We start from the raw sequence: 13232 nt of genomic DNA, 5'->3' as shown, positions 1-13232 counted from the left end.
TTAAGAAAAAGTTTCAAAACCTTTTAAGCAATTTTTGGGGGAAACCTTTTGAAACTGTTTTTTCAAAACTTTCTTTCAAAAACCTGATGACAGCTATCAAAATATGCAGGTCTGCGTTTGGATGAGATGCCCCCCTATTTACCTTTAAAATAAACTAGAATTAAGACAATGTAGTAATTAAAGTAGATATGGGTAGTGATAACACAATACATGTATGCTGTTCAGATGTGTGTGTGTCCGTACTTCATGCCACCCCTGCATAAGTCAGTGGTCCACTCTGGCCACCCCAGTCAAAAAAAGTCTGGACACGCCACTGTCACGGGTGTAGGTGGATATAGCTTAGTTTAGGATTTGGGTTTATTCCAGAGGTTGGCAGGTTGGGTGACTGCCTGACTGTGAGTGGGTAGCAGGCGGCCGTATTTGGCTGCAGTGTTGACCGGCAAGCCCTGGTCCGGAAGAGAGGGGTCATCGTGGCCTCCAGCTCTATTTCACGCGACCCCACCATATAGCCTACACTTTGGTGACCAACGATTGGTTACCACGTGAACGATAAAGGGAAGAAGCCAATGATTCAAATCCTGCAGCAGTTTACTTCGATGACTGCTGTGCCGTGGTATCATAGCAACAACGGTGGTAGAGCTCATCTCCCCCACTCCGCGCGCCAGCTCCAAAACTCCCTGTGGCAAAAAAATAAACTCACCCAGCAGCGCGCGGCTCACTGAAAGACAGGCACTCCCCGGAGAATGAGCGCGGGCGCGTTGAGAGAAGCGGGAGAGGTTCTACCGCTGCAGGTGAACAGATGGACTAGAGCCTGGGCAAGATTTCACACAGCCTACCAACCGCCGGACCGTTTCCCTTAAGTGGACTTGCATAACAACGGTGTCTTTCCTACAGCGACGTGTAGAGAATAACTTTCTATCTCGGAATGGAATCTTCCTTAATGGTGAGCTGCTCGTGCGTGGTTGTATAGTGGTTGGCTCATGCCTGACGCTCGCGTCAATGTGGTGAAACACCTCAGTTTGTTTAGCGTTGTGGAGATACAACATAGACTATTACTCTTATATACTGTTAGCCTATTTATACAGTTTAAATATTCAGAATTCATGTTCAGAACAAACATGGTGAACTAATGATGAATGTCTGACAACATGCGTGCGCCAGCTCGTGCTCACGGTGCGTCTCTTGGTTCAGACATGTAGCACACAGCTCTTCGCGCGCACAGCACAGGCGTAACTGCCCACAAGAGACACCTAGGCGTTCATTTCTTCGTTTTGTAATTTTGTTATTTGTGTATGTGTGGGTGCGCGCTTTATAAAGACAGTCAAGCTCGGCTGATAGAACATACATCATAACCATAGCTCAGTGGCGTAGCTAACTGTTTGTGGCTTCTGGATGGACACATATCAGTGCTACCCCAGGTCCAATCTAGTGTGGTGCTGTTAATAATAGGCCTGTGAGATTAGCAAAGAAAATATTAATTTATCTTATTAGTCTTGCTTGGCTTCTGGTACACAGCGCTGTTTCCCGCTGACTGTGGGTGGAGGTTCTGAGTGTCTGTAGAAAACCCATTAAACCAGGAGTCAATGACTGTTAATGGACTAATTTTCCCTGTCATTAAACACACACCTCAGCTCTGTGTATGTGTACAGAGAGAGAGAGTATCTACAGAATACACTGGTCTGTGTTGGAACAGGAGATGACTGCTCACTGGCCAGTGCCCCCCCCCCCCCCCCATCTCCTATTTGTTTATTTCGATATGTATGTGTTGCCCCCCTACTATTTCTCAATTTCAATATATCTCTGTTCCCCCCTTTTCCCCGTAACCACTGTTTTATCCTGAGCAACCATAAACTGTTCCAACTGGTTAGCCAGTTTGTGTTTGTCAATAGTGCTTTACACTGAACGGGCCCCTGAAGAGTGTGTGTGTTAGTCTGTTTGAAGATGTAGGCGTTAAAAGCCTCTTGATCTTGGAGAACAGAAAAGACACTCATCATCAGCTGATCCATTGTGTGTGTGTGCGTGTGTGTGTGTGCTTGTGTACGTGCGTGTGTGTGCTAATCCAGTTGATATCTAATTCCTCCCACATGTGAAGCCGTCACCAAGTGAACAGAGCCTGAGGACAGTAGGCTTCACTCTGCATTCACCTTCTCTCCCTGCTCCTCTCCCCTTCTCCTCTCCCTGCTCCTCTCCCCTTCTCCTCTCCCTGCTCCTCTCCCCTTCTCCTCCCTGCTCCTCTCTTCCTTCCTGCTTCTCTCCCCCTCTCCTTCTTCCCCTCTTCCCTTTTCATCCTCACCGGCTTGTCTCCCCATCTCCCCTCCCTGCTCCTCTAACCTTCCTACTTCTCTCCCTCTCTCCTCCTCCCTGCTTCCCTCTTCTCCTCACTGCTTCCCTCCAACTCTCCCCTCCCTGTTTTTCTCCCCCTCACCTCTTCCCTGCTTCTTTCCCCATCCTCCTCCCTGCTTCCCTCCTCCTCTCCTCCCCCTGGCTTCCCTCCTCCTCTCCTCCCCCTGGCTTCCCTACCCCTTTCCCCTCCCTGCTGCTCTCCCCTCCCTGCTACTTTCTCCCTCTCCTACATCCTACTCTCCCCCTCTTCTCTTCCCTGCTTCGCTTTTCTCCTCTCAAATTTGTTCTCCCTCTTCTCATGTTTCTTTACTTCTTTCCCCCCTCTTTCCTTCTCTCCCTCCTCTTCGCCTCCCTCCTTCAGGCTGAGTGAGAGCTACAGCCTGTCTGTCAGCTGTGTGGGTGGGGCCAGCTGAGTGGGCAGTGAGGTGGTGACCATGATCGCCACAGGGGGCTTGCTGCGTATAAATGCACGCCGGCAGGACTCTCTGCGTTCCAAGACACGGGCGGAGAATCGGAGGAAGAGGAAGGCCAGGAAGAAGAGGAGGAACGAGGTGGTGGTGGTTCAGGGGAAGCTGCAGCTCTGCTCCCTTTCCGGGATGGTCGCTGCTGTGGGCTTGGTCATCCTGCTGGTGGGCGTGGCTATGGCCATCCTGGGCTACTGGCCTCGGGACAGCCTTCTCTACCCAGGACCCACCAGGGTGGCAGCGGTGGGTCAGGAGTTGGTGAACCGCTCTACCGGTTTCACCGGGGCTAATGGCACAAACTCTGTCCAGGCACCACGCAGCTTCCTGGAAGAGTTCCTGGATAAGTACCTCTACTCAGACATGTTGAAGGTAGGCTGGTGACTTACTTTGAGTATGTGTGCAGATCAGACTGATGTGTGTGTATTAGATGTATGGAATTTAGTGTGTACCATGTGTGTCTAATCTCTGTGTGCAATCTTTGTGAGTAATCAGTGTGTGTGTTTTGGCAGGTGTTAGGACCTCTCATCATGGGAATTGGCATCTTCCTCTTCATCTGTGCCAATGCTGTTCTGCACGAGGATAGAGACAAAAAGACCAAAATAATCAATCTCCGAGACATCTACTCCACGGTGATTGACGTCCACAGCCTGCGCAAAGAATGCTCACCACTCAATGGCTTTGTCAACTACGTCCAATCAAAAGGTTTGGAGGGGAAGTCGAGCGCTGCCTATGCTGCTGCCCTATTGGCTAGGACATCGTGGCCCCAAGGGGGGGCAGAGCATGGGGGAGGACAGGAGGAGGAAGGTCAGGGGTCACCATCAGGATCATCTCTGACAAGGCTGGGGGGGACAGAAACGGAGAAGCCTCACTTCACAGACCCTGTTTATAGCATCTGTCAAGAGCATGGACTGGCACCCCCCACCCCTCCCCGTCAGCCCCCCCCCCTCTCCTCCCCCCTCCTCAGTCTCTTCTCCCCCCTCCCCCAGCCCTCGGCAGTGGGACAGTGTGATTTCAGCGGCCCCCTCTGTCCACTCCTTTACCCTGCCACTGACCCGTTCGTCCCGTCGTTCCAGCCAGCATCACCAGCGACGGCCGTCAGCCAGGGCCGAGGCAGGGAGGGGGAACAGGGCGGGCCTCGGGGGCCTAGGGGGCGCTGGGGGCGATGGAGAAGGGAAGGTGCAGACAGGGAGGACTCAGGACTGGGTAGAGGTTTCCAGGAGCAGCTGCAGCCTCACAGGAGTGACACAGGGCTCCCAGGCCCAGCTCCTCCCCTCCTCCCCTGATCAAACCCACAGGCCCACGGCCTCCCACCTCTCCCTCAATGCTTCCCCCCCCTCCGGCTATGCAGTGGACTGCTCCAGGAGACTGAGCTGCCCCCGGTTAGACAGCTACAGCTGCACGGGTTATACTAAACTAGGGAGCATGGGGGGGGAGTCGTTTGAGTCCAGTGAGGTGGCTACCTTCAGTCACATGACAGTTCTGGACAGAGGTCAGAGGTCATTGGAAGCCGGCGATGAGGAAGAGAGCCATGCAGGAAGTGAGGCTTCAGAGGGAGCAGGAAAAAGGAAGTTCTCCAACAAAGAGAAGCTACAGATGATCTCTCGGACGGACTCGGGGCTTGACCAATCACAGGAGGTGGAATGCCTGGGACAAGAGGGGGAGGGGCCTGGAACCTGAAGCTTCGGAACCGGAAAACCTGGGAAAGGTGACGGGTGATACCTGGGAGGGAGGGGCCAAATGTATGGGGTTAGATGATGTTACGTTGTTCGTCATCTCTAACTGTCTGAGTGTTAGAAGACAACACGTCCATGTATGCACTGACTAAACTACGTTGTCTAAATACCAATGTTTCAATATTTGTATGCTGTTGAACTTGTAAGTATGCTGTTTGGCCCGTGTTGCTTGTTAGGGAGTCTATATATTAGCTTCTGCCTGAGATTCATGCACTGTCACTCACTAGCACTAGTCATCTCTCAAAAACAGAGATGAACAGACTGTATGGTTGCCTGGCAACCGGTGAACTTCCACAAAGTAGCAGGTAAGTCACTCTAGCCATTGTAAAATCAAAGTCAATGTCACATCCAAACAGAAAGGACATTGAAGCCTGTTGTTGTAGCAATCTGTTCATGTATCCCGCTTTGTTCTTAGCACCACACAGTAGCCTCTGAGTTGTAGGTCAGCAGCCCACCTGCAGTTTGTGACTATTGAATTAATATCTCTCCCTCTAACCACACCTGGGTGGAATCGATTGAGAGGATGTTTGATTCGTCTCCCTGGCATGTTCGATGGGTGGGTTATGCATTTCTGACAGTATTATATGGTGGAGGTGAAGCAAGCAATCTGAATCAAGCACAGCTGAAGTACTGGAGAGGATTCTGAACAGTAATTCTCACTATTATGTACTGTAACTGGTTTCAACTATCCAATCAGAAACCAGCTTGTCCTGTCCTCTGTGACCTGTTCTGTCTAATAATAAACACGTGGATCTACCCTGTCACTGTGTGTATGTGTGTGTCAGCCATGGAGACTGAAATACAATAAGCTTCTCCTCTCTTCTCCCTCTGCCAGCTGTATGGCGCTTGTTACTGGGACACGTGGTCTGTCAGCACCATCTAGTGGTGGCGGAAGAACAATTGACATACCACACCAGCGGCTAAACAGTAGCCTACGTTTCAATTAAAATGTTGCTGTCTGTTAATACCGGCGTAGGCCTACATGTATAGCATTAGGTTCGTCGTGTGACGCTCTGTGCATGGTGTAGGTGTCTTTCAGACGCTGAAAATTCAGTTCTAAGGTTTCTATGCTTTTCTGGCCTGTTTGACTGAAATAAAAAATGAGCACTCCGAAAAGGGCGCTACGAGTGTCACCTACTGGTGGATGATAGAATCACATCAATCATGAACACATTACGGTTAAGCTCTTTTTTTGAAAGCTCAGCGTAAATGGTAAGCCAGTAGCCACGCTCTAATCATTAAACACGTTTAACTCTATCCAACATCCCAAACACTTGTGTACCTCACACCAAAACCAGGGCCTTTCACCGCTACAGTTCCCCCATAATAGCCTGCATATGTGTTTCTCCTGTAACACCTTATGACTATGTTCATCTTCATCACACAACATATAGTCCTTTTATGTTACCCCTAAAGTCTATACTTCTGGACAGTACGGGACTCATACTAGCAGTGTGTGTGTGTGTGTGCGTGTGTGTGTGTGTGTATGTGTGTATGTGTGTGTGTGTGTGTGTGTGAGAGAGAGAGAGAGAGAGAGAGAGAGAGAGAGAGAGAGAGAGAGAGAGAGAGAGAGAGAGAGAGAGAGAGAGAGAGAGAGAGAGAGAAAGAGACAGTAATTGGAGGGGTATTACACGTTTCAGTCTAGTTTGAAAATGTGGTCATAAATACATTGGGAGTTTATATCTGCTTTGCTTACATTCATATATTATCCAAATGTATTTAGGACGAGATTGTTAAAATGTTTGCCATGTCTAAAGAGGTCCTACCCTCCCCCTCTCTCACTAGGTCTTTACCCCCCACAGCAGAGCACGAGAGCCGCTCCGTCGATTGGGGGTGGTCTCCACACGTCATCCGGTCCTCCAGCATCACCGGGGTCCTTTGTTGATGCTGATTCACAAATCCTTTGACATTGTGTGATTAAATTGCAAAAATAGCACCGCTTATTTTGTGTACTTAAATGCACGATTGAGTGGTTTGAAGGAAGAAAGCGTTTGAGAGGGATATTTATACCGCTCTGACTCTGGGATGAAATTGAGACACGTCAAAAGGTAAAACTGCAACAGTCTAATTTCTCCTTTACACACCCAGCGCGACTGCCCAGACGTACGATCAATAGAGAAAATACGCCGATATCAGTGGGCCTGTCTGCGATGTTTGTGAGATAGTATTGCTGAAATGATCTTTGTCATTTTGCCGGGTCGGGAGACGTTCCTTATTCTGCAATAATGAAACCGTATTCATAAACTGGGAAAAAACTGAACAAGATACACAATAACGTTTCTGTTTAACCACATTCTCTGCACGCGCGGTCCATCTCTTTCTGTGTCGGGCTGAATGAGGATACCGTTATTCTGATCTGCAGTACTACGGACCGTATCGCTGTTGTTTTCAGCACCGTTAGCTAGCAAGTTAGCATCATGTCCAACGGTTACCAACCCCCGGGTCACGGAGACTCTCTGGGCCGACTACTCTCCTCCGTCCTATGCGTGCTGCTCGTCTCCACGCTACCCAGAGCGGATTCCTCGTACCTCCACAGCGGAGAGTGTGTCCCGGGGAAGGACAAGGACTGCCTTGGTGAGTGAAAACTCAAGTACTGAATCGATATATTTATTTTTGTAAACAAACACGTATTTTTGTATGGCTGGCAACTGACAAGTAGTATCTAACCGATAAAACCCAGATATCACCATTCACTCAATTATTGAAGAAACATCTGGCAGCCTTCGGTCCTTTCTGGCTGACTGAGAAAGCTGCCTTTAAATAGTCTCGTAGACCCTGACGGGGAGACAAAGACCTGGCTCTGTTAGTTCACTGTTTGTTTAAACAATATTATCCACTTGTTCAGAGTTTCACAGCTCACATTTCTAAGCATTTTAAATCAGATGAATAATGAACAATAAGACATGGTTTATTGATGGTTTGCCTAATATTTATAGCTATATTAAAAGGACCCAGCTTGCTGCCCACATGTAGGCTGTATACTAGTACTCTGGATTCTCTTAATGAGTTATTTGTGGTTCTTCAGAAGGAACCATACACACTAAAGAACTCTATCATATCTGGTTAGCTGGTTGAGTTCTCTATGGTTCTCTAGAAGGAACCATTATTCATTATTTCTTTGTTGGCGAGGCATCATCGCTGACCTGTATTGATTAGGTCAACCATCAGGGTCACTGTGATCGGGACAAGACAAGGTTAAAGGGTCGGTGTGTGTATGTGTGCCGTGTGTATGTATGTGGAGGGTGTGTGTGTGTGTGTGTGTGTGAACCATGTCCCCCTGCTCTGAGCTCCTGTATTAACCTGTCTCCGACATGTTCTTATTCCCTGTGGTTATGGCTCTCTCTGGAAACCGACCATAATTAGGCCTGGGTCTCCTGGCAGCTGAGGCCTTAGCAACCACTCTGCTCACACAGACTCACAGACTGGGAGTTCTCTGGATGAACAATCATTTACAGAATATTGCTTTAGTCCTGTAGACCAGGCCTGCCCTGGCATAGTCTGGTCTGAAGAGGTCTCTCTCTCTGCTTCTCTCTCTCTCTCTCTCTCTCTCTCTCTCTCTCTCTCTCTCTCTCTCTCTCTCTCTCTCTCTCTCTCTCTCTCTCTCTCTCTCTCTCTCTCTCTCTTCTCTCCATCTTTTCTTCCTCCCTCAGATCTGTCAGAAAAGAAGAGTGACCTAAGAGTGTGTGACGCAGGAACGTGTCGGTTCGGAGGAACCTGCAGAGAGAACGGAGCCGACCTCAAATGTGTCTGCCAGTTCCATGTGAGTACCTCAGAGTACCTGAGAGTACCTCAGAGTACCTCAGAGTACCTCAGAGTACCTGAGAGAGCCACACTCGCACGGTCACACCACCATCCAGCCAGTCACACCCCAGAGCTCTTGTATCTCCATAGTCTCTCAGGCTGTCTCTAGTCCTCATGACCTGGTTGTCTCGGTCACGTCGGTCTCTCCTGTTCCCCCGTCCTCAGTGCCATAAGAAGTACATCCCGGTGTGTGGCTCCAACGGAGACACCTACCAGAACGAGTGTTTCCTGCGGCGGGCGGCGTGCAAACAGCAGAGGAACCTCTCCCTGCGCTCTGAGGGAGCCTGCTTCTCCGGTCAGAACCTCACATTCAAACACTCCAAAACTTTATTGTTCTGTGTCGATTGTGGAAGGAAGTTTTGAAAGGCAGTCTAACCCCCCCTCCCTCTCTCTCTCTCTCTCTCTCTCTCTCTCTCTCTCTCTCTCTCTCTCTCTCTCTCTCTCTCTCTCTCTCTCTCTCTCTCTCTCTCTCTCTCTCTCTCTCTCTCTCTCACCTCAGAAGGAGGTTCAGGATCTGGAGACGCAGGTACAGTACCTCAGCCCTATGTCTCTATATTGGTCCAGACCTGATCAGGTTTAGACTGACCCTCCTCTGTTGATGCAGCTGGGTGTCCCAGTGTGCTAGCAGGACTGGTGCTGGGAGCTGGAGATGGAGCTCGCACAGCTGACGGGAATTCTTGAATGAGACCGGTCCACTGAGCTGCTGTTCATTCTCACATTTGAAAGACTGCCTCTCTCTACCTCCCTGTCTTCCTCTCCCCCACTCCCTTTGTCTCTTTCCCTCCAGAAGAGGAGGGGTCTGGCCGAGGGGGAAAGAAAACATCAAAGTGTGGCAGCTGCAAGTTTGGAGCTCAGTGTGACGAGGACTCGGAGGATGAGCCGTGAGTGTTGAACCTTTTCCGTGGGTTTGGTCTGTGTGTGTAACAGTGTGTTAACGGTGTGTGCTCTGTGTGTGAAGGTGTGTGTGTAACAGTGTGTTAACGGTGTTTGCTCTGTGTGTGAAGGTGTGTGTGTAACAGGGTGTTAACGGTGTGTGAAGGTGTGTGTGTAACAGTGTGTTAATGGTGTGTGTGTAACAGTGTGTTAACGGTGCATGAAGGTGTGTGTGTAACAGTGTGTTAACGGTGTGTGTTCTGTGTGTGAAGGTGCATGTGTAACATCGTGTGCAGCGGTCACAACGACAACCCAGTGTGTGGGACAGACGGTAACTCGTATGACACGCCCTGTCATGTCAAAGAGGCTTCCTGTCACAAGCAGGCCAGGATCGACATCAAGCATGTGGGACGCTGTCCAGGGAGAGGTACACACACACACACACACACACACACACACACACACACACACACACACACACACACACACAAGGATAAGCTACTGTCATTACTCTGTCCTGACAGGTACCATTATTCTAACCATCCATGTTGTGTCCGTGAACAGTAGAGTACAGTAAAACACAGTAGAGTACAGAATAAAATTGTACAGTACAAGACAGCACTGTATAAAACTGTACAGTAAATACAGTATAAGACAGTACAGTAACATACAGTACAGCGCAGTCCCAGATCTGCGCCCTGCTCATGTAAGTTGTATGAAGAGCTGACCTGGTTGAGATGGGCCACGTTCGGATGAATGAGTGAGCAAACATCTGGCCTCCCAGCCTCCAGGAAGACCTCACTCATCCTGGGAGAAGGAGGGAGGGAGAGAAGAGAGCATAAGAGGAGGGAGGGAGGGAGGGAGGGGGAAGGGTAAAAGCAAGCAGGCCAGTAGGGTTGTGTGTGAACAGTGCTTAGCCGTGTTCTGTAAAAGCCAGCCGCAGCATGTTGACCGAATGGAACTGATCCAGGTGAAACTCCATGTTTCTCCCCATAAACTATTCATCTGCCTGGCTGACTAGGTCCACAATGTCCCATTAACTATGTAGTAGCTTTTAACCAAACAGCTAGGATAAAGGCAGGTGGATCAGCAGTTAGTCTGACTCAGTCAGCCCTGTAGCTGACAGTTGAGCTGGGGAGCCCGATAAAGAAACTGTTCCCAGGCTGAAAGGACTCTCCTCCCGTATCACCATCGATCAGAGAGCTACGCTGGTGTTGTGTGTGTCCTGATGTGTGTTTGAACAGCAGCACTAGTCAGAGTTATAGTCGTAAAAGCCTCCATCACTGAGTCATTGCTGGGACCTTTCTGCTGACTAGGCAGGCTGAAAGCTCTAGCAGTGGTGAAATACACACACATACCCACACATGCACTCACTACAGACAAGCATGGCTGTCTATCTTCCATGTACCCCTCCCTCCCTCCCCTCCGCTCTCCTGGTAGCTCTGCTCCATGCACACATTACCATCCCTGTCTGTCAGGGACGTTCACACATCTCTGAGCTGGTCTTCCCAGGAGAGATGAGGGTACATCAACGAGTGTGTATGTGTGTGTGTGTGTGACTGATTCTGGTCCTAGTTATGTAGCTCAGGAGTGTGTCTGTGTGTGTGTGTGTGTGTGTGTCTGTGTGTGTGTGTATGTGTGACTGACTGACTGAGCTGGTCCTGGCTACAGTACAGTAATGTGATGAAGCGTTTATGTAACTGTGTCGCTGCTTTACCCCCGGGTGCTGTTGGAGTTACACAGACACACACACACACACACACACACACAATCACTGAGATTATGACCCGTGAAATTTGGATAAAGTTTAGCTTCATAGACTCTAATGTTACTACAACTTCTTACGACTGAAAAAAACCATTACAACATCAGATCCAATAAAAGCTCAAAGTCACTCTGACCGTCTACTCAGGATGATGGAGGCTGAGGCACATGCAACGTTCTCTTGAACATGTTTCCTCTGCTTTCAGAGAAAGGAAAGAAGGAGGAGGTGGTGAAAAACAAGCCTGAACTCTTTGGTAGGAGCGATTGCCCGCACAGACATACTATCTCTTTTTGGTCACTCTTTCCCTTTATCTGTACCATGTGACATGATGTCACCATAGAGTTGTACTGAGAGTTCTAAGCTTTTCTAATTCCACATCTGTGACTGCTTCCTGTTTCCCTGTACAGACCTATCAGGACCAGAGGAGGACAAGGTGTATGGAGGAAGTCCCTCCCCCTGTTCAGATGACTACGCCCAGTTTTGTGAGCACGGCCACTGTGAGATGATACAGAACCTCCCTACCTGCCGGTAAGATTGCATGATTGGACAATGACATGCCTGTTTTCCTTTCCTGTCATTTAGTACTGTACGTTAGACTGTTCACCTGCTGGCGTTGTGTGGGTGTGTCTAACTGTGTATGTCCCACAGGTGTGAGCCAGGCTATGGGGGCCTCCAGTGTGAGGAAATCCAGGACTTCAACATCCTCTATGTTGTCCCTAGTGGTCAGAAGCTGCATTACGTCCTCATTGCAGCCATCATAGGAGCCGTCCAAATTGCTGTCATCGTTGCCGTGGTTATGTGCTTCACCAGGTTTGGGAACTCTTCTAAACGCTGCCTCTAAAAGATTCACCCAGATACCCATAGACAAGGATAGTTAGAGCTAGCTCTCAGTCTACTGGGAACTGATGTGTTATTCTTCCACAACAGGCGGTGTAACCAGAACAAAAGGGGGCGGAGACAGAAGCAACACCTAGGTCACTTCCCCTCCGGCACTTCCTCCAGGATGATGTAACTTCTGGTGTCTTTCTTTCCTACACATTTTGGTACCACAAGAACTGCATTTTGATAATGATAGTTTTGTGCCTCTTTTTTAATTTTTCTCTGTTTTATTGGGGCCTTATTCTGTTTTTTTCTCCTCTGGACAAGTGCAGCAGTCACTTTTGCAAGATTGCTGCATCAGAACAGTCTTTTATTTTTCAACAGGCAGAAAAAGGACAGCCATTTTTTTCTTTCTGTCCTCTCTCTCAGTGCCGCTGTGCGGCAGCCTCTGTGCCAACAGAACAGGCACTATCCACGGACACCTTTCTCTCATATCTCTTAAATCTACTTCATCTTTACTTTTGTACACCTGAATACCAAATGCTGTTTTTCTATGAATGAGGCGGGCTCCCGTGTGCTGTTTGTTTTGTTAATGTCCTAGTATGCTGTTCCAGGGAAGAAAGGTTTTTAACTTGCCAATTATTTAAATGTTTTTATAATTTGTTTGTTTACAGTGTCCCAGTGTTGGTCTTGTTGATGTTGTTGTTGTTGTTCCTCATGTTGGAAAAATAGTCTTAAACGAAGCTAAATCTATTGTAGATCTTGCTAATTGCATGAACTGTGAAGCTGTGTTTAGTGATGTACAGTAGTTAGTATTAAATAGTATTAAATTCCTCTAAACTAAAGCTGCTTGTTCACTTTGTAGATGACCTAAGGGATCTTCCACAGTTCGACCAATTAAGCAGCATTTTAGCACTAAACATCTATAATCCTAACGCTAATGCAGGCCCTGGAGGTTATGGCAGAACAGCAGAGGGAGACAGAGAATCTTAAATCTTAAAAGGGTCAGTTACAAGAGCAGTTCAGTCTCGTTTTCAGCAGGCTAGAAAGACATGCGATTGAGTAACTGCCTCTTTGGAATGCAGAGACTTCTAAAACGAACCAGGAGTTGACATGACAGAGTCACAAGGAGACGTCGATGTTAAACCCTGTGTCACGCTGCGAAAGTTGAAGGAAGACCGAGTGAGTCCCAGCACCTCTCTTCTGGGAGAGGCGTGGGGGGAGAGAGGTGCAAGGAGAACCACAGGGGGGGCAATTATAGAACTGCCCACGTTTAGGGGTATATTCATAGACAACAGCTGGTGGGGTAGGTTTAGGAGCTGTACTGCCCCCCTGTGACTACCCCCCTTCTTCATCCCCACACCCCCATGAAGAACCTCTCCACCCTCCTGTCTGACCATCTCCCCTCTTAGCTTCCCTCCCCACATCTAAAGC

At 48.7% G+C, this 13232-nt stretch overlaps 2 protein-coding genes across 2 annotated transcripts; both read left to right on the top strand.

Annotated features, from left to right (window-relative positions):
- Positions 1-2777: 2777 nt before the first annotated feature.
- tmem200ca (transmembrane protein 200C, genome duplicate a) lies at positions 2778-4484 on the top strand. The gene is made up of 4 exons (XM_067252235.1): positions 2778-3176; positions 3317-3611; positions 3772-4303; positions 4346-4484. The coding sequence occupies exons 1-4, from the start codon at positions 2778-2780 to the stop codon at positions 4482-4484; spliced, it is 1365 nt and encodes a 454-aa protein (XP_067108336.1).
- A 2473-nt stretch (positions 4485-6957) lies between these two features.
- Positions 6958-11991, top strand: LOC136957851 (tomoregulin-1-like). The gene is made up of 10 exons (XM_067252062.1): positions 6958-7114; positions 8191-8300; positions 8507-8636; positions 8841-8867; positions 9129-9222; positions 9487-9641; positions 11185-11232; positions 11387-11507; positions 11628-11789; positions 11907-11991. The coding sequence occupies exons 1-10, from the start codon at positions 6958-6960 to the stop codon at positions 11989-11991; spliced, it is 1089 nt and encodes a 362-aa protein (XP_067108163.1).
- The last annotated feature ends 1241 nt before the right edge of the window (positions 11992-13232 follow it).

Source organism: Osmerus mordax, chromosome 15 (genome assembly GCF_038355195.1).
Source record: "Osmerus mordax isolate fOsmMor3 chromosome 15, fOsmMor3.pri, whole genome shotgun sequence".
In the NCBI taxonomy this organism is placed as follows: domain Eukaryota; kingdom Metazoa; phylum Chordata; class Actinopteri; order Osmeriformes; family Osmeridae; genus Osmerus; species Osmerus mordax.
Note: the sequence above shows the minus strand (reverse complement) of the source record. Positions and strands in the feature narration are given on the sequence as shown.